The 25,023-nt window shown below is 39.9% G+C and overlaps 1 protein-coding gene across 3 annotated transcripts in view; it reads left to right on the top strand.

Moving 5' to 3' along the window:
• AEBP2 (AE binding protein 2) overlaps nt 1–24,523 on the top strand; it is a 56,300-nt gene extending 31,777 nt beyond the window's left edge. The window contains exons 4-9 of one of the 3 annotated variants that reach the window (XM_030213824.1): nt 2,036–2,222; nt 2,785–2,832; nt 7,122–7,246; nt 14,118–14,185; nt 17,486–17,599; nt 19,476–24,523. In XM_030213824.1, the coding sequence (XP_030069684.1) occupies nt 2,036–2,222; nt 2,785–2,832; nt 7,122–7,246; nt 14,118–14,185; nt 17,486–17,599; nt 19,476–19,509 (576 nt within the window). In that variant the 3' untranslated portion in view covers nt 19,510–24,523. Of the gene's footprint in view, nt 1–2,035; nt 2,223–2,781; nt 2,833–7,121; nt 7,247–14,117; nt 14,186–17,485; nt 17,600–19,475 lie in introns of all 3 variants that reach the window. The other 2 variants (XM_030213823.1, XM_030213826.1) reach the window with 2 other exon arrangements.
• Nucleotides 24,524–25,023: the final 500 nt, after the last annotated feature.

The following is a 25,023-nucleotide window of genomic DNA, read 5'->3' as shown; positions in this document are numbered from 1 at the left end:
GCACATTATTTAAGATACAAAAATATAATCATAATGTAAAACATAAAATCAAAAGGTAACATTTAAAGAAAAATATTACAAATCTGAATAATCTCTCTATAGATTTGACTCCCGGTTCAACTATTAATTTTGGACATATACTGCCAACTATATTTCCAAAATTAATCACCATGCAGCTCACTATAAAAACAATGCAAGAAGGGGGGAAAAATAGCGAACTTATTCATGATATCGCCTACACGTGTATGTGTATTATGTGTGTGTGTGTGTATATATATATATATATATATATATATTTTTTTTTTTTTTTTTTTTTAAGCATATGAAGTGTTGTGCAAAATCCTGATAAGTCCACTTTAGGGACCAACTGAGGTTTTCTTATTGAAGTACTCTTTCATTTTAAAAATCACTTTGCATGCACAATATTTTTGTATCTAGCTACGTCAGTTTAATTAATTTGCATTGGTGGTTTTACACTGTAATAAGTTTGGATCCGTTCTTTATTACGTATGTGCACACGCTAGCCTAGCTGATCATTCAGCACTGTGAGACAAAACAGTCTTTTGTTTTCAAGCCATAAGTGAAAATGTTGAAATTATCCTGTTGAAATACTAAAAACCGAAAGCGTGATGATAGCAAGTGGAAGTGAACTGTAACAGAAATTAAATGTGTGAAGGGAGCGGACTTTGTGAATAGAAAAGGACAGACTGTACCGCAGCAGTCTGCTGGCCCTGATTGTGATTGCAGCTCCACTGTATGGATAGTTTAAATGACCAAAGTAAGCAAGAACCTCTCTCAGCTTTCAACAAATTCAGCGATTATGCCACCCAGAATCTGTATCTGCGAGGAATGGCGACAAAATTAGATGTCAAACAGCATTGACTCCGAAATGAAAATTTGAAACCAAGACACTGTAGCTGGCTGTTTAAGATGAATAGACTTTAACAGGTTTTTGCATAAATGAGTTGTCAAGTACTACTTTTGTGATGTGCAGTAAACATAACAAACCAGAACGTCCATGACAGATGCTTTTGAAAAAAGGAAAACAGCCATCAAACCCAACAATTCCTGTATGTTCTAGACCTCTTCCACTAAGGGGGCAGCAAAGGTGAAAGATGTCCAGAATTTAGTTGAGAAATAACGTTCCTAAAGCTCACAGAGACTAATAACATCAGATTGTAGCTTAAGACAGTTCACTAAATACAAGAACTGCTTTTATGTTGGTAGATTTTAAGATGCAAGTCGTAGCTAATCAAATGCCTAGTCAAAATATTTGTCTCTACTATTGACCTTGCTCACAATCTTAACATTAAGGCAGCAAATTAAAAAAAACAAATCAGGTAATGTAATAGTAAATCCATGCTGAATACTCCATATGAGTGAACACTACCAAACATGTCATAAACAACAATATAAATTCTCTTATGTTTAATATAGGAATTCAAAGCTCAGATATTTTTGTGCTATAGTCACACACAAAAGAAATGGTAGTCTATTATATGGAAGGCTGACAGCTAGCGGGTAGTACCACAAGACTACCACTAGGGGTTGTGGCTACCATTTTGTACCTGGAGCCAGCATGAGCTGGAGCAATTGACATTTGCTCCTGCCCAGCCTGCACCCCAAACTACCAGGAACCCCCCAAAAAGCAAAGCAATCTTCCAAATTGCATTAAGAGCTGTAAAGAAACACATTGGCATAGTTTGTTTATTTTCCTAATATAAGGAGTGATGGGGAGTAGAGAGGTTGAAAGAAGTAACAGAAAGGGAAAAGAAGGAACAAAGACCAGATTCCAAAGGGCCAGGAGAAACCATTATCAGTCAACCTCTAGACTTTTAAACCTTTCTCACTTCTGCAAGTCCCGGTCTCAGACCTGAGTATTGCTTGTATCAGTGTGCCAAGATCCAGTAGATTAAAGGAAATGATTTTTAAATGTAAAAGCAATATAAAAATGTAGTGTGATTCTGGAAAGACAATTGTCTTAAAAATTTATAAGTGGTCCAACATATGACCTTTCATGTCTCATTTACTCTAGTGTGTCGTTGGTGGCTGCAATGCTAGTTTTGCTTCTCAGGGAGGACTGGCTCGTCACGTACCCACACACTTCAGCCAGCAAAATTCTTCAAAGGTTTCTAGTCAGCCAAAGGCAAAAGAAGAATCTCCTTCTAAAGCTGGGCTGAATAAAAGACGGAAGTTAAAGAATAAAAGAAAACGTTCTTTGCGTAAGTATTGTCATTAACCAAACTTACTGATTTCTTTAGCAAATTTCTTTTAGAGACCAGAATGTGTCATATTGTAGAGAGTTGCTCCGTTTTCTGTGTGCTCTACTTATTCATGAAATTAATTTGGAAATGGTTAAACACAGTAAGAGTGCTTTAGACACAGGATAGTGAAAAGGTTCTGTTATGGTATAAATCAGTGTTTCCCAAGTCTGGTCCTGGAGTACCCCTTGCCAGTCAGGTTTTCAGGATATCCACAATGAATATGCATGAGAGAGATTTGCATATAATGGAGGTTGTGCATGCAAATCAAGCTCATCCATATTCATTGTGGATATCCTGAAAACCTGACTGGCAAGGGGTACTCCAGGACTGGACTTGGGAAACACTGGTGTAAATGAAAGCTCACAATGTTTTCATGTCCTTATGCACAACTCACATGTTCTTAAATGTCATGGTTTTTGTGGTAAAACACAATATATGCCAGGAGAGATTTAGATATTTAAATTGGTTCCAACAAAATCATAATTACAAGTTCACTCTTCTCTCTTTCTGGTATCAGCAGCAGCACTAGGAACAGCTCCTTATTCTTCTGCTCCAGTGCAACTCAAAGGTAGATAACATTTCTGTCTTAATGCGTGCAAGACAAGTTTGAATTAAATTGACTGTAGCAAGGTCCATGTTAAGAAACAGACCTAGTACTTTAAATCATTATAGGGTGATCCCACCATAACTTGTGCTTCATTGTGTATAAGTAGTAACACATGATCAGGGATGATGATACTATTTAGATAACTTGAGAGTAACCAACATTTTTAAGAGCCAGGAGCAATGCTTTTTTTCCTCACCCTTGGCGTTTTTGGCCTGTTAAGGGTTTTTCTCTCCAGCCTGCCTTCTGTGCTGGCAGAAGCTTCTTCAAAACCAGGGCCTTACCAGAGCAATGGCATCTCATTGCCTAGGCCCAACTGCAGAGGCAGTTCATCGAAGGCTAGCAGAAATGTTCCAAGTATTAGGCAACCTGGCATTTCCTGTGTGTAACTACGTCATTCAATATCCCATGCATTTAGGTGAAAAAAAAGACTTCGGACAATTATTTTATCATCTCCAGTCCTCTTCCTTGCAGATATCTCCCTAGACAGTAGTACAGGTGTACCGGAATTTCCTTTCCTCTCACTAAAGATCTAGAGAAGTTAACTAAGTTTAGGAGGCTGTTGAAGGATCATCTGAGTGTCTGGGGTTTTCCACCAGAGGGCACATCGGGGAGTCTAGGAGGTCTAGATCAGGAAGAGTGAGCGGTGTGTAATGGAACATATTTCAGCTCAGGGGTCAGTACTTCTGAAGTGGTCACAGGGCAGACGAGAATCAGACACAGGAAACTTTGGGACTCCCTAAGGTCTACAGTGGGGACCTGTGCTCTGGTTAGATTGTAAGCTCTTTGAGCAGGGACTGTCTTTCTTCTATGTTTGTGCAGCGCTGCGTATGCCTTGTAGCGCTATAGAAATGCTAAATAGTAGTAGTAGTAGTGGTTCCTCTGTAGGGAGACAGTTATGGCAGTTTTACTTGAGGTGGGTCCAGGTAACGTCAGATCAGTGGGTTTTGGAAGTAGTTTGCAAAGGTTATTCTCTGGAGTTAGCTGATCTTCTCCCCCAACTATTTGTGGTGTGGAGTCTCCCTATCATTTCTGCTGAAAAGTTTGTTATCTGGGTAATGCTGGACAGACTGCTGCTGGTACTCCAGCTGCTTTTTAATACCCAAGAATGAAGGCTTATTTTATCCAACTTTGTTCTCAAGCATGTAAGCAGATCATTGCAGGTGTCCGATTTCTGTATGGAGATAATAAAATTCATGATAGTAGTGGTACCGGGGAGGGGAGGAGGGTGGAACTACATTGTTAAACCTGACGGAATCTTTCTTGTGTATCCTATTTGGGTAGACCACCAGTGTTTTCTTTTTTGTAGTCTTAGGGAGCATTTCCAGTTCCACACACTCCCATTTGGGTTTAGCTACGGTGCTGAGAACGTTCTCTAAGGTTAACGACTGTATCCATATCTGGACAACTGGCTTATCCAAGCAAAGTTGTATAGGGAGAATGTGGAAGTGGGAAGACAGGTGGGTCAGTTCCTGCAGCAATTGTCATGGATAGTCTACTCATCCAAGAGTAAGCTGGTCATGTCACAGATGCTGGAATACTTGGGAGTTTGTTTTTGATGCCCAGCAGGGAAAGGTATTCTGCCTGTGAACAGAGCACAAAAATTGTCAGTCTTCAGGACAGGATCTTGCTCAGCAGGGAGAAACCAATGACCTAGTATTACCTGCAGGTTTGGGGGTCAGTGGCAGTGCCCCTGGAGATGTTACCGTGGGCCAAGCTCACATGCACCTGTTGCAGAGAGCTCTTCTGTTCCTGTGGTCAGCTCAGATTCAGATCCTGGATATAGTCCCAGCCTCTTCCAAGAAGGAGTCTTGGGGTGGATTCAGTCCGTTGGCTTCACTCAGATCGGACTTTAGTGACTGATGCCAGCCTCAGTGGCTGAGGGGACCCGTTGTCAGGGCAGGGGAGATCAAAGGTTGTTGGAGGAAAGAGCTTGGTTGATCAACCAGTTCAAGGCTATACATCTGGCACTGCACACATTTCTGCTGCTGGTTCAGAACAAGGTGGTCCAAGTGAAGTTGGACAAAATCACAGCAATGACTTATATAAACAGACAAGGAGGAACCACAAGTCAGCAAATGTTGGAAGAGGTAGGAATGCTGCTGATCTGGGAAGAGAAACGTCTGCTAGGCCAAAGTTGAGAATGTTCTGGTGGACTTTTCTAGCAGCAACATGTTATATCTGGGAGAGAGAATTTCCCTGATGATACCAGATTTCAGTCATCAATCTCATGGCAACAGCCAAGAATGCAAAGCTTCCCAAGTTCTTCAGTCACAGGAAAGAGCAGAACTCGAGAGGGGATTGACATACTGGTATAGCCGTGATCACGGAACAGTTTGACATGCATATTTCTGTTATGGCCTTTACAGAATTATTTAGAAGACTGAAGATAATTGGGGACTCATTGTGCTGGTGGCTCCAAATTAGTCAAGGGGGAGGCCATGGTACAGGGATCTAATGAGACTGAAAATGGGTGATCATTTGATGCTGTCTAGTAGAGGAGGAGTGCTAGTTGTCTTACAGTATTGTTTGAGAGGACACAGTTTTGAAAGAAGGGATACACCAGTTGGGTTATAGCTACTCTACTATATTCCAGAAAGACATCAGCCTACTTAACGTATATATAGAGTGTGGCAAATTTCTGAAGCATGGTCCTTGTTGCTGCTGGTGGGACCTTTTGCAGTCCTTTTTCTGAGGAATTTTGGAATTCTTGCAAGATGGTTTGAGCAAGGGATTTGGCTCTAGCTTCGTGAAAGTGCAGTTAGTGGCCCTACTTCAGAGATTTGGTGCAGGGTAAAGCCTTGGGACATATCCAGATGGGCTGCATTTTCTGAGAGGAATAAAGTTTTTGAGGCCCCAGCAGCTTCCAATAGCTTCATCCTGGAACGTAAATCTGTTTCTCAGCCTTAATGTGGGAGTCATTCAAGGCCATTAAGGCATCATGTTGGCTGTTACATCTCTTCACTATATAGAATATATCTTAATCTGAACTCTGCCTTGAATCTTTTCATAGAACTAGGCGGATTAGAATGTTTGTGAGGAAGTTGAAGGACAGATAAGCATTGGTAGGAGTTTTGGGAAGGACTGTTTTTTGTTTTGTTTTTTTTCTCTGCTCCACTTGTTCAAATTTCTCAAGATGATTTACTGGTTTATCTGTTGTTGATTGTCCTTGGTTCAAAAGGGGATATAAGGTAATGTCATAAGCCAGTGGTTCTCAGCCTTAACTTCTGGCAGGAGAGCATATACTCATGTCTCTGGGCTGGGCTGGTAGGACTCGAGAGAAAATTAGCAGGTAAGATCTAATTTCCCCATCCTTTCCCTTCCCTTCCCTTATTCATATATGTTTTTAAATAAAATAATTCTTTAGATCAGAAGTTTTCAGCCAAGTCATCAAGTGCAGGTCCTGCAGTTGGGGGTTTCAGGATATCCCCATTGAATTCAGTATGGATATCCTGAAACCCCAACTGGCTGGGTGTGCCCTGAAGACTGGGTTGAAAACCTCTGCTTTAGACAGTTATCTTATTCTTGCTACCAGTACCCTCTTCTCTTCCCTGCTACCTCTTGATTTTAGGCTAGTTTGGTCATCTAAAAACAGCAGCAAGAGCAATGGGATTGTGGGTTGCTTCCTCTTCCCTAACCGTATGGGGCCAGTTCTGCACTGGTATGCTTTGTTTAAAATACCAAGCTTCTTGCCAGCTTTAGAAGGAAAGGAAGTAACTGAAGGCCTCATTGCTGCTTCTCTTAGATTGCCAATTCAATCAGGACTGTTAGATGATTGAGGAGGACAAAAGAGATAATGTAGGTGGTTGCAGATACTGCTGCTCATGCAGCAAGGGCTGCAGAATTGTAGGAAACAGAGCCCTGGATTAAGGTGTATTGTGTGAAGAATTAAAAGTTTTGACATGTTACTCATGGTGGAATACCGTAATATAATATTTGATGATAGGTTTTTGGTAGCATATATTCAGATAGCAGTAAGGTAACACTAAGGGCCCTGTTTACTAAACTGTGCTGTAGGTGTGCTAACAATAGAGACACCCGTAGGAATATAACGGGTGTCTCTATTGTTAGCACGGCTTAGTAAACGGGGCCCTAATTGTAAAAAAATAAAGCTAGAACACACTTTGAAGCTTGATAAAACAATCTATTTTTTTAATAGACTTACATTAGAAAAAGTCTTCTAAAATTCTTAGTGGATGCAGCATATTCTAAATTTAACAATTTACAGCATGTGTATGTTTTTCTTTTCTCAGCGAGACCACATGATTTTTTTGATGCTCAAACCCTGGATGCTATACGACATCGAGCCATCTGCTTCAACCTCTCAGCCCAAATAGAAAGTTTAGGAAATGGCCACAGTGTTGTATTTCATAGCACTGTAAGTATTGCCATGTGTTTAGAAGTATCATTGTTGTTATAGCTTTTCTCAGATATAGTGAAACAGGAAACATACATTTAAAACTACACCTAAATACTTCACTTTCCAGATTATATAGTGCAAAACCGTTAAAACATTATTTACAACTAATCATCTCAAGCTGTGTTGCTAACTAGATTTTTTTTTTCTGTTTGAAAAAGTTATGTCCAACTGTATCCAATGATCTGGGTGGGTTAAAATCAAACATACATAATTTTATAAATAAGACATTAGTTTTATTCTAATTTTAATTATTTTGCACAGTGAAACAGCATAAATTATAAAAGATAAAAATACAAAGACATTGACTGTCATAACCATCAAACATCAAATATTGTCCTGCTCTTCACCCAGAGATGTTTTCTTGTGCCCATTATACATGACTTTGCCCTGCCTTAGGTATTTGACTCCTCATAATTTGTCCTATATTTTCCTAGAGAAACAAGGCTTCAGCTGCATTCTAAATTTCAGTAATTTGGTTATGGGCTCATAAAGCTGAGGGTAATGAATTCCATAATAGAGATCCAGCAATAAAGAATGCTCCATTTTGAATTTCTGCCAGATGGAAATATTTTTACTATAGAAAAATCCAAAAGCAGTTGGCTTTCAGAGCATAATGACAAGGAGGTCAGTAAACCTCAAGGCAGAACAAACACTTAGAGGTGCTTCTTTTATAAATGCCTTTAAATATCTGTTGCACTCTTGAATTGTATTCTCCATTTGACTGGCAAGAAGTGGAGAGAAAAAAAGAATTGGTAATATACGCTGAAAGTGGATACCTGCACTTATATTTTGTGCAGCTTATGAGCAATAATGCCAGTGATTCAGTATCAGCAGTAGGCACTCGGCTCTGGTCAAACTTTCTTTGAAACCTGCTATGTTACCTTGACCACATCCTCCCGCAACAGATTTCGCAGTTTAATTATACACTACACAAAGAAAACATTCTGCGATTTTTCAATCTGACATTCATTAGTTTCGTGGAGTCCTCTCTGTTGTCTTTGTCCTCCAAGCTGAGGAGTACTAACCTGTTTAGCCTGTCTTCATAAAGGAGGTTTTCCATCTATTTAATCATTTTTTTCACTCTTCTCTGAATCTTTTATTGCTCCATTATATTTTTGAGATGGAGCAACCAGAACTGCTCACAGTATGCAAAGTACTTTTTCACCAGAGACCTGTACAGAGAGATGCGTGATGATATCTGTTTTCTTCACGGTTTCTTTTGAGTAATCCCTGATACTCATTGAGTTTTTAGTAATTGTGATGCTGTTGGCAGAAAATTTCAATATATTATTCACAATGGCAGCAAAAAAGAGACAGTTCTTCAGATTCAGTCCTTAGTGTAATACAGGACTTAGTACAAAAGATGGGAGGAGGGGGGTTGAGATTGGAAGGGAAACCATCCCCACAGCAGCAGGGGGCCTAGTGTTGGGGCTCCTAGGGGTCTCGGAGTTTCTAGTTTCCGAGCATAAGCATCCATAGTGGGAGGAGTGAAGAGATGGCTTTCATTCCTCCCTTCTGAATGAACTCCTGGGACTTGAGAAAGACCTGGACCTTGGAGCTGTACAGGAGTATGAAGGAGAAGAGGGGAGCTCGTTTGCCATATGAGGATGAGGACTCCCCAGTTGTTCAGGAGAGGAGAGCCGAATCAGATTTGGACTGACTTTGCAGTGCTGGATCTCCAACACAATTCAGCAAGGAGACCTGGACAGATTTTTCCATCTGCCCTAGTTATAGCAGTTACAGAAAAGACCACCATTAACGAGCTGTTCTTTCTCTGGTTCTACTTCTCATTCATCGGTCTCCAAATAAAATGATTGAGACGTGGAACCAGAGAGAGCGAGCAGATACAAATTGTAGTCTTTCAAAGGTTTCTGCGGTCTTTTTCCTCCAGTATTTGACTCTGATGTGTCTATTTATAGAGACATGTATGATACTTACTATTTAATGTAAGACTGGGCTGTTGTTATTGGTTCAGGAGGCGATCACAGATAGACCCCATCTTGTAGTGGCTTCATAGACCCTCCCTGGCACCAGACAGCACTCAGGTCAGTTATCTGTTTGCAGTGGTTATGTAGCAAGGGCCCTCTTGCGGTGGACACAGCACATGCCCATCTCACCAGAGCTGGCATACTTGGAATCTGGAATGGCTTTCTTAGCTGATGTCCTCTATGATCTGGTCCACATCTGTTCCTGTTGATTAGCCTCTGCAGTGGTGACTCGGAGGTGGCTGTGACTTTGGCATTAGTCAGCGCACTCTATCTCTGTCAAGATTGAGCAAGATTCCCTTTGACATTGCTTGTTGTTTGTTGAGGACTTAGGAGCAGCTGGACTGCAATGGTTTCCTGAAGATAGGAGCAGGTCGACAGCTTGGGGCCAAAGGCTTGGACCAAGGATTTGACTCCCTTATCAGAATTGGAGGTCATCAGCTACCACATCAGCCTTGCAGGATCAGAAAGGATACTCCCTCCTCTTCCTCTTCTTTCTCTGCTGCAGAGGGGCTATAATGAGGATTTACAGGCCTTCTCTTGGGTGGTATGGGTTGGAGGTCACCTCTCCCCTGCTCCACTGAGAGTGGGTACTTATCACCTCAGACCACTGGGTGGTGGAGGTGGTTCACCAGAGGTATACCTTGGAGAACTCGTCTTGACACATTTATGGTTTTCTCCTAAAAGCTAAGATGGTAATGTCAGTATTACGCTTTCTTCTGTTGTGGGCAATGGAGCTATCTCGATACAATCAAAGAAGAGGTCATCATTCCATTTATTTTATAGTAATCAAGAAGAATAGCTCCTTTTAACCCATTCTGAATTATGAGGTCAACACATCCTCAGGTACTGCAGTTTTGTATGGAGACGAGGTTATTGATCTTGTCAGTCAGGTTAGGGGAATTACATTTCTAGGCCTTTGAGGCCTAAGGCCTACTTCCAGGTTGCAGTCGGGGCTGAGCACTGACACATCCTACATTTCGGCATTTGGTCAAGCATTTTAGGTTTCGAGCCCTACCTTTCAGGCTAGCCATAGCCCTGAGGACCATACCAAGATGATGATCATTGTCACATTTCTGTATGAGCAGGGAATCCAAGTTCATTCGTATTTGGGTGACTGGCTTATCTGAGCCAATTCAAGGAGTCATGAGTGGCATCCTTCCATGTGCTTCTTCTGGAATGTGCCTAGGATGGGTAATGAACTGCGCCAAGGTGTCATTTTTTTTCCATCACAGGAGCTGAAGTGTCTAGAGGTCCTCCAGCACCAGGTAAAGAATGGTGTTCTTAACCCAAGAACAGATAGATAAGATTTAGGCCGCCTTTAAATCTAGACTGAAAGCCCATCTCTTTAACATTGCTTTTGACTCGTAACCACTTGTAACCACTTGCCTCCACCTACCCTCCTCTCCTCCTTCCTGTACACATTAATTGATTTGATTTGCTTACTTTATTTTTTGTCTATTAGATTGTAAGCTCTTTGAGCAGGGACTGTCTTTCTTCTATGTTTGTGCAGCGCTGCGTATGCCTTGTAGCACTATAGAACTGCTGAAAAGTAGTAGTAAGTGAGTGTTCTGCACACTAGAGGACCCTCAGGCTTGAGATTACCTACAGCTCCTTGGGTCTATGGCAGTGACTCTGGATGTGGTTCCATGGTTGAGGGCCTACATGAAGCCGCTGCTGTGGGCTTGCTGTCTTGCTGGTCCTCCATATCTCAGGAGTTTGAGGTCAGAATTCTGCTTGCTAAGTCTATGGAACCATCTGGCATGATAGGATCTGCCTGCTCATATTCTCAGGGGTATTTCCATGGACCTTTTGTAATCGGTGGATCTGACCACTAATTCAAGGCTAGGGGGCCTATTTTCTGGGACAGGTCATGCAAGACTGCTGGTCCCCACCAGAAGCATCTTGGAACAGAAATCGTCTGGAAGCAAGGGCCATTCAATTTGCAGTCCAGCATTTCATCTGCTGCTGCAGGAGAAGGCAGTGTGGGTTCTCTCTGACAATTCAATGGCAGTGGCATACCTCAACAACAGGAAGTTGGCTGGATTTGCAGATGAGTGGAGCTTCATCTAATGGTGATCTTGGAGGCTTGCATTGCCAGGGTGGATATTGTGCAAGTGGATTTTCTCAGCAGACGTTTTCTGGATTCAGGGGAGTTGAATCCCTTACCGTTCAGCTTTTTGTGGATTGGTGGGAGCCCTCTCTATTTGATCTAATAGCAATGCGCCAGAACGTGCAGTGTCCTCTGTTCTTTAAGCAGGAGGAAGAAGCAGGATTCCACAGGCAACATGCGGTTCTTCACCGGCACAAGGGAGGTTTTGGCAAGATCATGGTACAGAAATGATTTGTCACAGCACTGCTTAGTGATCATCACTCTATAGTTGATACCAGTGATATTGCTCTTGTCTTGCTTGACTCGTTGGTTGAATTCTATTGGCTTGTCATACTTTGATTGCACTGGCAAGAATGGTGCTTTATTGGTTTGCCCGCTTTCTGCTCGATTGATTGATCAACTTCTCTCCTTCCCTGTGGAGTTCTCCGGAGCTCTATTCTATCCCCCTTGTTCAGTGTTTTTCAGAGTCCCTTGGCAATCTTGGTGCAATATTTTGGTTTCAAGGCTTTCTGTTTTGCTGATGACATCCTTTTGGTGTTTCTTACTTCTCCATCCAATCCTAATCTCTTTCCCCTACAATACTACTTACGGTCTTTGACCACTTGGCTAGCTGATCACAAACTAATCCTTAACCCTGGATAGACTGTGACTTGCAAGATCCTAGGTTGCCTTTCCCAGCCTTCCCTTACACCTGTTCTATTTGATCTGCTGATCTGGTCAGTGGACTAGTTATGTTACTTTAGGAATGGTTATTGATTCCCAACTTTCCTTTCACAAGCAAGTTTCCAACACAGTGAAACATGGCTTCTTATGTCTGCATCGTCTCTGCTCTATGCATAGCCTACTTGCACCCTCCACTTTTCTGTGATGTGTTTAGATTGTTGTGACTCAGTTTATGCTGGTATTACTGGTCATCAATTGAGACACCTCCAAACACTTAAGAATTCTGCAGTTCGTCTTCGCTGTGGTGCCTGTAGATTTGATCGTGCCATACTGGTTGCCAATTCCATATCATATTTGGTTTAAAATATTGTGCCTTCTTCATAGTCTTCCATAAAGCTAATCCTCAGTATTTGTCTACCCTGACCATTCCATATATTCCCTCTCATTCCCTTCATTCTCTTGATGACCATCCTTCTTCCAGATGAGCCCACTTTGAATCTACCAGACATTTTACTCCCCTCCCCCCCCCCCCCCCAAGCTTTGGCATGATCTTCCACCATCTGAACATTCTTTTAGAAAATTTAAATCTCTTCTTAACTCATTTTTGGTATGGTGTTTACCTCTTCAGTTCCATCCTAACAATTTGCATTCGTGCTGCCTGCTGATACCCTACAGCAGGGTCCTCAAATGCAAATAGATCTCATACGTATTCATTGTGGAAATCCTGTAAGCCATGCTGGGTTGTGGACCTGAAGGACTGGATATGAGGACTGTTGGTCAACACAATGTATGCCCTACCTACTCTCCTTATCTGCTAAAGAATAAGTGTGCTCTATCCTGTCTATGTAATTGTTCTGAACTCTGTTTTAGCATCGTAAACCACCTAGACCTGTGCACAAGATAGGCAGTATTGCAAATTCCCCCAGGAATATTTTCCAAAAAGATAGGAAAGGATTTGACAGTTCCTTAAAGCCACCTTGTTCCAGAACAAAGGACACACGAAAGCCAGTCTGCTTTTCAGGGTGTTCATGATAAACATTTGCACTGCCTTTATTGTATGCAAAGTTATCTCTTGCATGTTCGTTGTGGGTATCCTGAAAACCTGATTGGCTCGGTGTGTCCGAAGGTCTGGGTTGAGAACCCCTAATCTGGAGTAACCACCTTGTTACAAAACTAAAAATCAACATTTGAGAATTAAGATCCTGTGCAAAGAATAGTGCAGAGTAATTGGGCACAGAAATCTAGGAGTAGAATAGAATACTGATGTTACCAAACAGGAGACAGGTCCTGGGATGGTCTTACCTAATAATTTTAAGGTGATAAAACTGAGAAAGCAGCAGCAAGAGGTATAAAGACAGAGGTAAAATCAGAAAAAAAGGGTGGTCATGCCTCAGCAAACCATTGGTGAGGCAACATCTGGAATATTGTATATAATTCTGAAGGCTGCAATTTGCTCTAAAGGTATAGAGTAGAAAGAGTCCTGAGCACAACAAAGATCCTGTGGAACAGAGTCTACACCATAATCCCTGTGAGGTGATGCTTTTGATTGCCTGGGAAAGGAGGATATAACAGATGGTTTAATACCTCAAAGGTACTAATAAATGCATATGATTCTAGTATTTTTTTAGTGAAAAGAAAACTCTAAAATAAGCTCATAGTGTGAGTCTTAAAAGGGGTAAAGTTTCATAAAGAAATACATCTTCACAGAAAGATGAGTAGATTCATGCAACTACCTTCCTGTGGACATAGTAAAAGAAAAACGGTGTCCGCCTCTGAGATCATGGGATAAGAACAGATGGTCCTTATTTCAGACAAGTTGACAGTAATGTTAAAGTAGTCTGTGGTATATAACAAGAATGGAAATTAGATAGACTAAATGGGTCTTCCAGTTTTCATCCCGCATTTATACTCAGGCTTTATTACTATTTTATGGTCATATAAACCATTCTCTTGCTATATGGTTTTATAGTTGTGTTGGGGGTGTGGAAGAACAGAATCTGAAGTTACCACAAATAGTTATAAGTACATGTGAGATTTTTCAAAATGTAATTTTTGCATTGACTGTTAGGTAATGGCAAAGAGAAAAGAGGATTCTGGGAAGATAAAAATTTTGCTTCACTGGACACCAGAGGACATGTAAGTATATTACAAAAACAACTGTTTATGATAAATATTCTGCAACTGCCTCTCATTTCTGGTGCAACAATTGAAAGACAGTTCATAATAGAGTTTTGTAATACAGTGTTTTAAGTTGCATTGGAAGTTAGGCTTAAAGTATCAGATAGGAAGATGTTATAGGCTCTCTTTACCATTTTATCTGGTTATGCACACTTGCTGGTTCAATTAGAAATTAATTTTTAGTATTCAGATATTCCACACTGGATTGTCTCCCTCTTTGGAAGCTGTGACACGTGCACGCCAATGAAGGTACATTTCTTCCTTGCCCTCCTGCTAGGCCCAGGCACACAGTGGAGGCAAGCAGAAAGAAAGGAGAAAAGCTACATGTCAGGCAACAGCCTCCTCTTTTAATGCCCGTTGCTAAATGGAAAACTTTAAACCGCTTGGTTCTAATTTTGCATTCAGCACTGGGTGTCATAAGAGGAGGCTGCTGCCTGACACGCAGCTGCTCTTCTTTCCCTCTGGAGCTGCCTGCTTGGTGGGCGGAGGAGGGGAGTGGGGTATGAAGGGTGCCTGTGCTGCTGCAGGGGAAGGGAGGGTATGACAGTTGAGTGCCTGAGTTGCTGCTCCAACCCCCCTCCCCCTCACTTGACACAGACCACCCCATCCACCTTGCTGCAACCTTCTCTCCCCCCATGCACCACTCCATCCAGGTTTGTTCCAGGCAACCCCCCCCCCCCCCCCCACCCCCTGGGACTCCCTCCCTGCATACACACCATTTCAGTGCAAGGAGGAGCTGCTCAGCCACACAGGCTGCTTCCTGCTCTTCTGCCATCCTAGGCCCGACGGTTCTTTTGAGCTTCACAAACCTTAAAGGAACTGCTGGGCACCAAAGCAGCAGAGAAGGAGGAAGCAACCCAGTGTGAAGCTAGACAACTGTTCCTCTTGCTGCGCTGAAGTGGTATGTGTAAGGGGGGGAGACAGCCAGAAACAAAGCATCTGTGCATTGCAGCAGCAGACTACACAGAATTTTGCACAGTGTGTGGAGGTTGGGAATTTGGGTGCAAGTTGTGTATTGCGCAATAATGCAGAATTCCCCCAGGAGTCCCACTTTAATAAATAACTTGCTGTACAATTTATAAATGTAAATACATAAAAGTTCCAGTCATTCAAGGCTGGCTCCTAGATCCTAAGAAACTTTGTTCAGTCCTGAAATTATACGTGGAAAAGACCTGCAGATCCATTTCAGCTAGAACAGTGGTTCTCAAGTGCAGTGCTGGCCAGCAGGAGGTTTCTCTTCTTCTGGCTTCATTTTGAAGTATGAGCTGCATGGGAACCAGTAGTTTCATAGGATCTGCTGGGCCTGCGCAGGTCAAACTTTATAGTGAAGTAAGCAAGAAGAACATAAGAGTAGCCAGTGGTCCGGTCCATCTAGCCCAGTATCCTGTTTTTCAAACAGTGTCCAACCAGGTCACAAGTACCTGGCAGAAACCCAAATCATGGCAACACTCTATACTACAAATCCCAGGCAAGCAGTTGCTTCCCACGTCTGTCTCAATAGCAGACTGTGGACTTTTCCTCCAGGAATTTGTCGAAACCTTTTTTAAACCCAGATACACTAACCGCTGTTATATCTTCCGGCAAAGAGTTCCAGAGCTTAACTATTCTTTGAGTGAAAAAATATTTCCTATCTGTTTTAAAAGTATTTCCATATAACTTCCTCCAGTATCCCTTAGTCTTTGTACTTTTGGAACAAGTAAAAAATTGATTACTTCTATTCGTTCTACATCACTCAGGATTTTGCAGGCCTCAATCATATCTCCCCTCATCCGTCTCTTTTCCAAGCTGAAGAGCACTAACCTCTTTAGCCTTTTCTCATACGAGAGGAGTTCCATCCCCTTTATCATTTTGGTCGCTCTTCTTTGAACCTTTTCTAATTCCACCAATCAGGTTAATCATGCTTGGATCCTTTCCAGGAAGAGTGTTCAGGCGAGTTCTTGAAATCAGCTTTATAGAGACATACAAGTTCAACTCTACAAAATGATGCGGGTAATTTCAACCTCATGACCTATTACTGGTTGTACCCTGTATTTAGCCTCTAGTCTTTTAAAAATAGGACATGAGGAAAAATATATCTGCCAAAACTTCTCTTACCATTCTAATAAGATTCTGTGGATAGATAATGCGCCTGGTTCCTTAGGGACATCTAAATATGTAAGAGCTTTGAAAAGATTTTGTTCTAGGGTCAGGCTTGTCCTGAGTAGATAGGGATGATGCTCTTGCAGACTTCTAGAAAAGTCTTGGATAAGATGTATGTTCTGGCTGAGACTTGAGTTTTTTTTTTTTTTGTCTCAGAGAGGAGGGTCCAGCAGTTGTTCTAGAGAACTGTTAGCCTGCAGAAAGACTGAGCATCTTGAAGCCTCTGAAACCTGACTGTAAAAACTGAATTCTTGGTCAATGTCGGATGGGAATCTTCTGTCCACAGTTGAAGATCTAGATCTCTTCGGTGAAGAGAGCTTGGACAGGACATTCAGAGAATGGTCTCGCTTATGTATCCAGTATGGAGATTTTGGCACTGGTGAAGGAGATCTGGGTCTGTCCAAACCATGTCTCTCTCTAAGGAATTCATGCCACAGTTTGAACACAAGATGAGGCTATGAGGGAGACTTTGAGCCGTCTGTTTCAAGAGAGGCTGGAAAAAAAGGGTGGAGATGCGCTAGGCTCTTCAGTTTAGATCTGGATGACTTGCTATTCACTGAAGTACTTGTAGTGTTGAGATTAATGCCTCTAGGGAACCTGTAACACTTTGAGGCATACTTTCAAAAAAGTTAGACTTCAAAAGTTACATAGGTTACAATGTAAATTTGTAAGTCTAAGTTATTTGAAAATGAGCCCCTTTTTCTCATTTCTCCTAGAACTTGGAACAGGTCAATTGGTTCCACATTTTGCCTCCTCTTGAGGTGATTCTTATTGACATTGGCACCAAGCTGCACCCCCTTGGCACTGCAAGCCTCTCTTTATTTGGATCTGCTGACATCTTACAGTTTTCTGAACTTTGGAAGCTAATCGTGGCTCAGCTTCATCCTTGGTGTCACCAACAGTGTGGCTGTATCACTCTTTGCTGTCCATGGAAAACTTAAGTGATGCGGTTAATTAAAAAAATAAATAAAAATTAAACTGCCCACACAACCCCTCCCCCCACACACACAACACACATACTCTACCTATATTAACACAAGAATTGAAGACTATGGATTGCTCTGCTATATAGTAGATTGATTTTTTTTGTTTGTTTGTTTTATTTTGTTTTTTGAATAGCCTTCCTGATGTATGGGTAAATGAAAGTGAGAGACATCAATTAAAGACAAAAGTAGTACATTTGTCGAAGCTACCAAAAGACACAGCACTGCTTCTGGACCCAAACATATACAGGTAAGGTTGGTATTGTTCTTTTTTCCCCAAGTAGTCTGAAGCCTTATTTCATTCTTTGGAACAGGGAGCCGGGTTATCATAGTGAAGTTGCCTAAAAACATGCCTCAGTTAAAGAACTTTAGCTCGCCTGCCTCCAAGAAGATAAGCTTGGGGATGTTACCAAGTACATAACCAAGAGGATTTATTCTCTAAATATAATTTAACCAGTCACTGCCCCCAGAATTTCATGGGAAGATTTGTCCAATTAGGTCCTGAAGTGAACTGGATAAATCTTGACTGTTAAACCTCTATTTAGAAGTTATATAAAACCTTTTCACAAATTTTGGCTGTTGGCACACAGCAGTGTTAAATCTCATGACAAAATTTGCATGGAAAATTGAACAATATCAAGTTTAGGAGGAGTGGCCTAGTGGTTAGGGTGGTGGACTTTGGTCCTGAGGAACTGAGTTTGATTCCCACTTCAGGCACAGGCAGCTCCTTGTCACTCTGGGCAAGTCACTTAACCCTCCATTGCCCATGTAAGCCGCATTGAGCCTGCCATGAGTGGGAAAGCGTGGGGTACAAATGTAACAAAAAAAATGTTTTTGAGTCAGTAACTGAAATAATTCTATAGTTAAAATCACCCTTATTTATTTCATTTTGTGATACCGTTTGAAATACTTTCTAGGCCTATAAGTGCGACATATAAAGGTAGTCTTAACATATATGAATCAGAACTTATGAATAAAATGATTTTGAATCATTTATTCTCTTCTGGTTTTCAAACGTAGTTGAGAAAACATGTCTGAGATGCAAATTAGGTTTTATCTTTTTTTTTCCCCCAAGAACATTAGAGAAGGAGGAAGGAATATTGGATTTAGCTCATGCCTTTTTCAGTAATAGCTCAAGATGAGTTGCATTCAGATACAGTAGGTATTTTTTTTTTAATTCCTCCAGGCAGTAGAAGGTTAAGTGACTTGTCTAACACCACAAATAGCAGCAGCGGGATTTGAGCCAGGTTTTCCTTGTTCTTAGCTGCCATGCTCTATCCATTAAGCTATTCTTCAACTCCAGTTACAAATTTAGTAAAACAGAATCCCTGGTAGTTTTGGTCTGTTCTGGTGCCTTCGGGGTTAGCATGTTCCGTTAATAAATGCTGTGGACTATTTTACCTAGTATGATATGGCCATGCCATTAACTTAAGCATATGAAGAATTTCTTTTTATTGATATTGGTTGCATTCTGTGCTGATGTAACTTTATTGAATGCCCAGCAGCTTTCACTTGCTGTAAAACCTTTCAGTATTAAGATCTGCTTGGTAGAGCTTTATTTTGCTTGTTAAAATATTTTTTGTTAAACTTGATGCAGTTTTCCAAAAATATTCCTTCCTATACTAATCTCCTTTTCTAAATATTACTTGTTGAAGATTTACTTCTAAGACTAAAATTTATAAGCGGAATAAAATTGATGGTATTTTTCCTCGGTTAAATCATAACAGGACCTTTTCTTTTTCTTGCCCTATGGTATTAAAGTTATAAAAGTTTGTCATTCAGGATGCTGACAAAGTGGATAACTTGATTGTGAAGTGCTTTTATATCAGTGTTAAAATGAATAATTTCTAGAATAATTGGAACTGGAAAGATGAGCATAAAAAGAATAAATGGTGAAAGAGAGAAATTCTTGACCTTTGTTATTTGGAGGTTTTAAGCATTGACAAACTTATTTTCCAAATGGGTTCTATGTTGTGCTGAAAAGTGTCATCAGTTGTTTGGACAATTTTATAAGAAATTGTGGTTGGGATCCTGCATCTTTCTTTTCTGTGTGAATATTCTGTATAAGTACACACTGACTGATCTTGAACTCCTCAACATAAACTAAAATTTTATTTTTTCCCCAGAACGATGCCACAGAAGAGGTTGAAAAGGAGGTAGAGCAGCCAAGCAAGCAGGAAGTCCTCAGTCTTAGTCACTGACAATTTTTAGAATTAAAATTGCACATTAGTCATCTCCCCGGATTTCCCCTTAATTCTTAGATATTTATGCTTAGTATAAACATTCTGTGAATGGAATTCTTGCTTCTGTGGAATATATTAATATATTAAATCCACATTATTTTCATGGAATGGTACAGTGGGAGAATGAGAAAACACTCTTCTGGCAACTTAGTGGAACGATTTAAACGCTTTGCATGTTTTGCTGCTTTCAATTGCTTTTCTTTAGTTAGTGACTGCAAACGTGTATATTCAATGAATGGGAAACCCATTCTATCAGTTTGTGAAAGAGCTATAAACCAGAAGATATGTGGTCTGATGGCAGTATTAAGCATGACTATACACCAGAGAATCACCAAGCTATAATATAGAATTATTACATTATTTTCCAAATACAGTAGCTAGTATAGTTTTTTTCCTCTTATATACTTGTGTGTCCACGATATACTAACGACAGAGATGGTGAAATGCATTTAACATTGTGTCTGAAAACTAACTTGATCTATTTGTCACACACATGGAATCATCAGCAAACAAAAGACAAAAATCACTGCACATACAACGTATGTACAAAAAAAAATCAATAAAACCTCAAAGAAGCAGGTGCAGAGGCATTTATAGAAATAATTTCTTAATACATAAAAAAAAAAATCTGAACATAACACATAAAAGCATCATTATATCATATTGATATAATATCAAAAAAGTCAGTGACAGATCAGATGCCTCACATGTTTTAGCCATTGTCTACTTTGGGGACTTATTCAGATACTTAAGTGGGCCATACCAACAAAACACTAGGCTCACGTACACACATGGGGAAATAAGAGTAATCCAAGCATCAGTGCTAGTCCTTATGTGTACCTCAGAGTATTTCTTGATATTAAGAAAAATGCACACTATTGGCAATAGCAGCAGCGCTGCTACTCAAATGCCAGTTTTTTGTTTTTCTTTGTTTTTTCAACAAAAACAGTATAACACAGCTCTCAGACTAGATAGAAGTCACCCGCAGACTGTGTTATACTGGATTACTTTTGCTTCCCCTTGTGTGTACGTGAGCCCAGGGTTTCATTAGCATGTCCCATCGATCTCGTTGAGTGAGTCCCTCAAGGAAGACAATGGCTGAAACATATTGGGGCATCTGATCTGTCATTGATATTGTATGAACGATATGATATATGTTCTTATGATTTGATTTTATACTTGTATATAATAAAGAAACTTTGTTCAGTCCTTGTTCTTTCTGTACATGCCTGTATACCTACTGTTTTATTTTGTGTACACATGAAATCGTGGGACCATGCATGGCTGTGACAGAGCAGGCCTGAACTGAACCATTTCTAAAGATCTTTTTCCAAACAAGCACAGGAGTTTTGCTTTGTTCACCAGTGGTGTATTGAATGTGACTTCATCTCTTCATCTGAACACTTCATTGTGTTATGCCTCAGTAGGTGATTTCTTCAGGTTTCTCCCCCATGACAAACCTGTTTCATCAGTCCACAAACTTTTTCCAAAGGTACCAAGCTAGTATTTTCATTTTACATTTTCTTCTTTAAACGTGACATACAAAAATTTACTGTATAGATTTTCCCACACCATGTTGGAGAAGTTGTTTGTTGGCTTCAAGTTAACAAGAAAAATATTAATAATTGACATCCTGGGGCAACTTACGTTTGGGAGAAGACCATAACATTTCTGATTGTGAGATCTGTGTAAATTTGTTGTTCTGAGTGGTTTGAACCTTCCCTGCTGATTAAGCTTGAGCCTGGCTCTAAAAATCTGACTTCGAAGGCCTGCCACAAAGTCCAGATTTGGCCAGGATTGCCAAACAAGCCCTCAAGCCCTTACACCAAGGTTAGGTCTAAAAGTCAGGTTTTGATCTCTGTCTTTCAGGAAATCACATCACAGTGGCTTGATTATCCACTGTAACTGTATGGACTTGAGTTGACAACTGAAAAAGTTAGCACCGTGCCCCAAGTGGAGATTTTCATTTTGTCTGTGCTAGTCTCTAGCAGACAACTTCAAGAGCCCATATATTGCAGGACCCACACGTTGAAGAAGGAAAGCCCAAAGGCCAGCTCAGTCTCCCCTACTCACTTATTACTTTTTATACTGCAACTAAAACCATCACCTATCTGGAGCATTTTAAAGTCCTTATTGTGCTGCTCAGTTTTGTCCAAATGCTGACATAACCTGTCACATTTTCCAGGGTATCTGAAGTGAATATGTATGAGGTATGTTTGCATATGTTTAGAAGATTTTCTTGCAAACTCAACTAGCTGTGGGGTATCCGGGACTAGATTGGAAAGTCCTGCTTTTGAAGATCCTGCTTTTAAAGATCCACTTGAAATTAAAGGAATGAAACAAGCAGCCACCTTATGTGGTGACAGAGCTCATCCTTTCTGCTTAGTTAGCAGATTACCTCTCTTTTTATTCCTGGGGGCCATGGAAATGTCGGTGTCCATTGAGGGAAATTGTAAAGCTTCAACATGGTGTTCAGTTTGTGGATTCTAATCTTAATGTTTACATTGAGGCTGTGGAACTTCATTCTCCATGGCATTTCATCTTGTCCTTTCTATTATAAATAGTAAAAGCATCCTTAAGCCTAGCTTCAGGTATGCTTTTCAGTATAGATTTGTAGAGGTGGGGGGGTGTATCGGTGTAAGAATCTAGCAGTGAGTATGTATATGGGAGTGTAGGGGGGGGGGCTTTGACAGTACCTGTTGGGTGAGTAAGGAGGAGGAGGGGATTATGGGAATTGATTTATGGCCAGTATTCTGTTTCTTAAATTTCCTCTAGAAAGAAGTAGTCTTTATTTTTTTTAATTAAAAATATGGTTTTTGGACACATTTGAGAGAATCACATTTTCTTCTTGGTGAGTTGCCATCCTTTTTAAAAAAAATTTTTACAGAGGTGATGAACCAACAGTCAGGCAGACATCCATCTCTTAATCTCTCTAACATGCCATTTGACATCGTAATGGTTTGTTTCCTTGTAATCTTTCAAACACCACAATGTTTGAGTACTTCTCCATTCAGTTCACCCTTCCGTCTTCCCTCCAGGTCATAGGCGCACACAATTACACATGCATGCAGAGGAGTTAAAAAGAATTCCATGAGCCATGCTCCACATGTGTTCCCCACTTGTTCTTTGAGATTTTCATTGCTAGTAAATCTCATGGATGTGACAAACTGACTGGTCTTTAGAGAGTGAAGTTGCTTACTTGTAAATGTTCTCTGAAGACAAAATATCACAAGTCACCCACCCACCTACCCTGCTTTATTGTGGGAGGTATTCTCTTCCAGTCGTATCTTTTCTAACTGGAGCCTGGGTCTGTTCATGTGGAAGAAATACCCAGACATAATTAGAAAAGACTTCTGGCTGAAAATGTGAAAATTTTGTTTGGGGTTTTTAACCTTGTAATGATCACATAACCCATGTGCGTGATCTGTTTTACCTTCAGAAAACATGTGTTACAGATAAACAGTTTTCTAATCAATTAAATATTAGATGTGTAGCAAGTATAAATGAAACATGTTAGGAATCTTGTCAGTGTTTGTTAACTTCAGGATTGAAATTCATGCATGCACTGCAAGTTACTAAGACTTAAATGTATAGCTCCGTAAACAGATTACAGAATTAAACTTCAAATAATTTTTTGAAGATCTCTGTACTCTTTGATACTTCACGTTGGTGCTTTATTGTAACTGCACATCTTTGAAAATATGCCAGCTGTTCTATGGAGCATAAGCATTTTACTTAACCACTTTCCAAATGTAAAGAAAGTTTTGGACACATCTAGAAAACTCATTTCTTGATGCACCAAAGTTTGTTTTAGAAAAAATAAATAGAAACTTATTCCTGTTTGATGTCCAGGAAGTCTTACCAATATGCATATATATATATATATTTTTTACTTGCAATAGAAACTTGTGTAATTTGTTAGCCTTCTATGGCAGATAGATAATAGAAAATAATTCAGCTTGTAAATAAGTAAGCAGATTTGTAATATATTTTTATACTATGAAATGTAATGTAGGATTTTTTTTAGCGCATGTAACTGCAAAATGTATATATTATGTTGATAGTAATGTTGAAGGATATTGTAATTCCCTAGCGCTGCCAGAAGAACTGTTAGAAAGCACCTTCTTAACAATATCTTTCAGAGACTTACAAGGGTTATGTACTACTGTTGAGAATCTTGTAAGATTGGAACAAATCTAAATTGCACATTGTTCTAGATGTCTCTGCCAAGGAAATAGTGCCCATGACAGAGATATGGCTCCAGTTTTGTTTGCATGGTCATAGAGTATGTACCGCAACAGAATTGAGCTTGTCTTACAAGAGATCATGCAAATCATTCTCTTGGTTATATTAAACTTAAAATTTGGAATTCAGTCCTTAATACTGCCTCCTGGAGCAGTGCATTAACACATTTGTATTTGATCCAACAATGGAAAACAAAACATCCTGACCTTTATTGACCACAGCAATAATACAACTAATTAAATTAATACATTAGTCGGACACAGGGCATATAGTAAGTAATCAGTACAAATTAATCCCCCGTTTTACAAAGCCACACTAGCAGCTGCCGGTGCAGTAATGTTGACACAGCCCATTCAAAGTGAATAGGCTGTGTCTGCATTAAGCTCGACTTTGTAAAAAAAGGGAGGTAAGATGTTCTAGAAAGATTGTTTAATAAGGATGATACTCCCATGCTCTGTGTGAGATCTTTAATTTAGTTGAGCACTTGACATTCATCATCTGTTTTATTTTGTACTTTCAAAATCTACAATCTCACTTGTTTTTATTCATAATTTGATATAAAATTACCAAATAGAGGTTTGTGGTGTAGTCTGTATTTATTTTTCTTTGTATTTTCTCCTTTGTGACAGTGACAATTGTAAATCTGTTTTGTTTTTTTATAATAAAATAATGCAAATTTTGGTTCATATGCTAGTCAATGAAATATTTTGTAATTAATAGACATATATAAATGTTTATGAAAGTGTATGACAGATTTCAATTAAATTTCAGAGTGGCTTTGAAACTGATTTTATCTAGTTTTAAAATGGTTTTTATGACTGTTGAAGGAGTTTGTTTGTGAGTTGAAATGCTTTTCAGTATGCTAAAACTTAAATGAAATCTGACCCAAGTTCAGATGGCCTTCAAATTTAATCTTTACTGACCTGTGTACAATGTAGTGTTGATTTACTGTTAACAACTTTTGCCTTGTCTCCATCAAGAGTTGACTCTTCAGTAGGTGACTGCAGACTTGTCTTTTGATCACTTTTTCCTACTTTAATATCTGTCGATTTTGGAAATGTAAAATGATTTAATATTAAACTATTGGATGTGAGATGTATTGGTTTTAAAAGATGAGCAGTGTTATGTGAGAAGCTGTTTGAAGTTTGTTGCTTACTACAAAGGTAAATTGTTGGTATTTTTCTTT

Source organism: Microcaecilia unicolor, chromosome 9 (genome assembly GCF_901765095.1).
Source record: "Microcaecilia unicolor chromosome 9, aMicUni1.1, whole genome shotgun sequence".
NCBI classification, from domain to species: Eukaryota; Metazoa; Chordata; class Amphibia; order Gymnophiona; family Siphonopidae; genus Microcaecilia; species Microcaecilia unicolor.
This window is presented reverse-complemented; position numbering and strand designations above follow the sequence as displayed.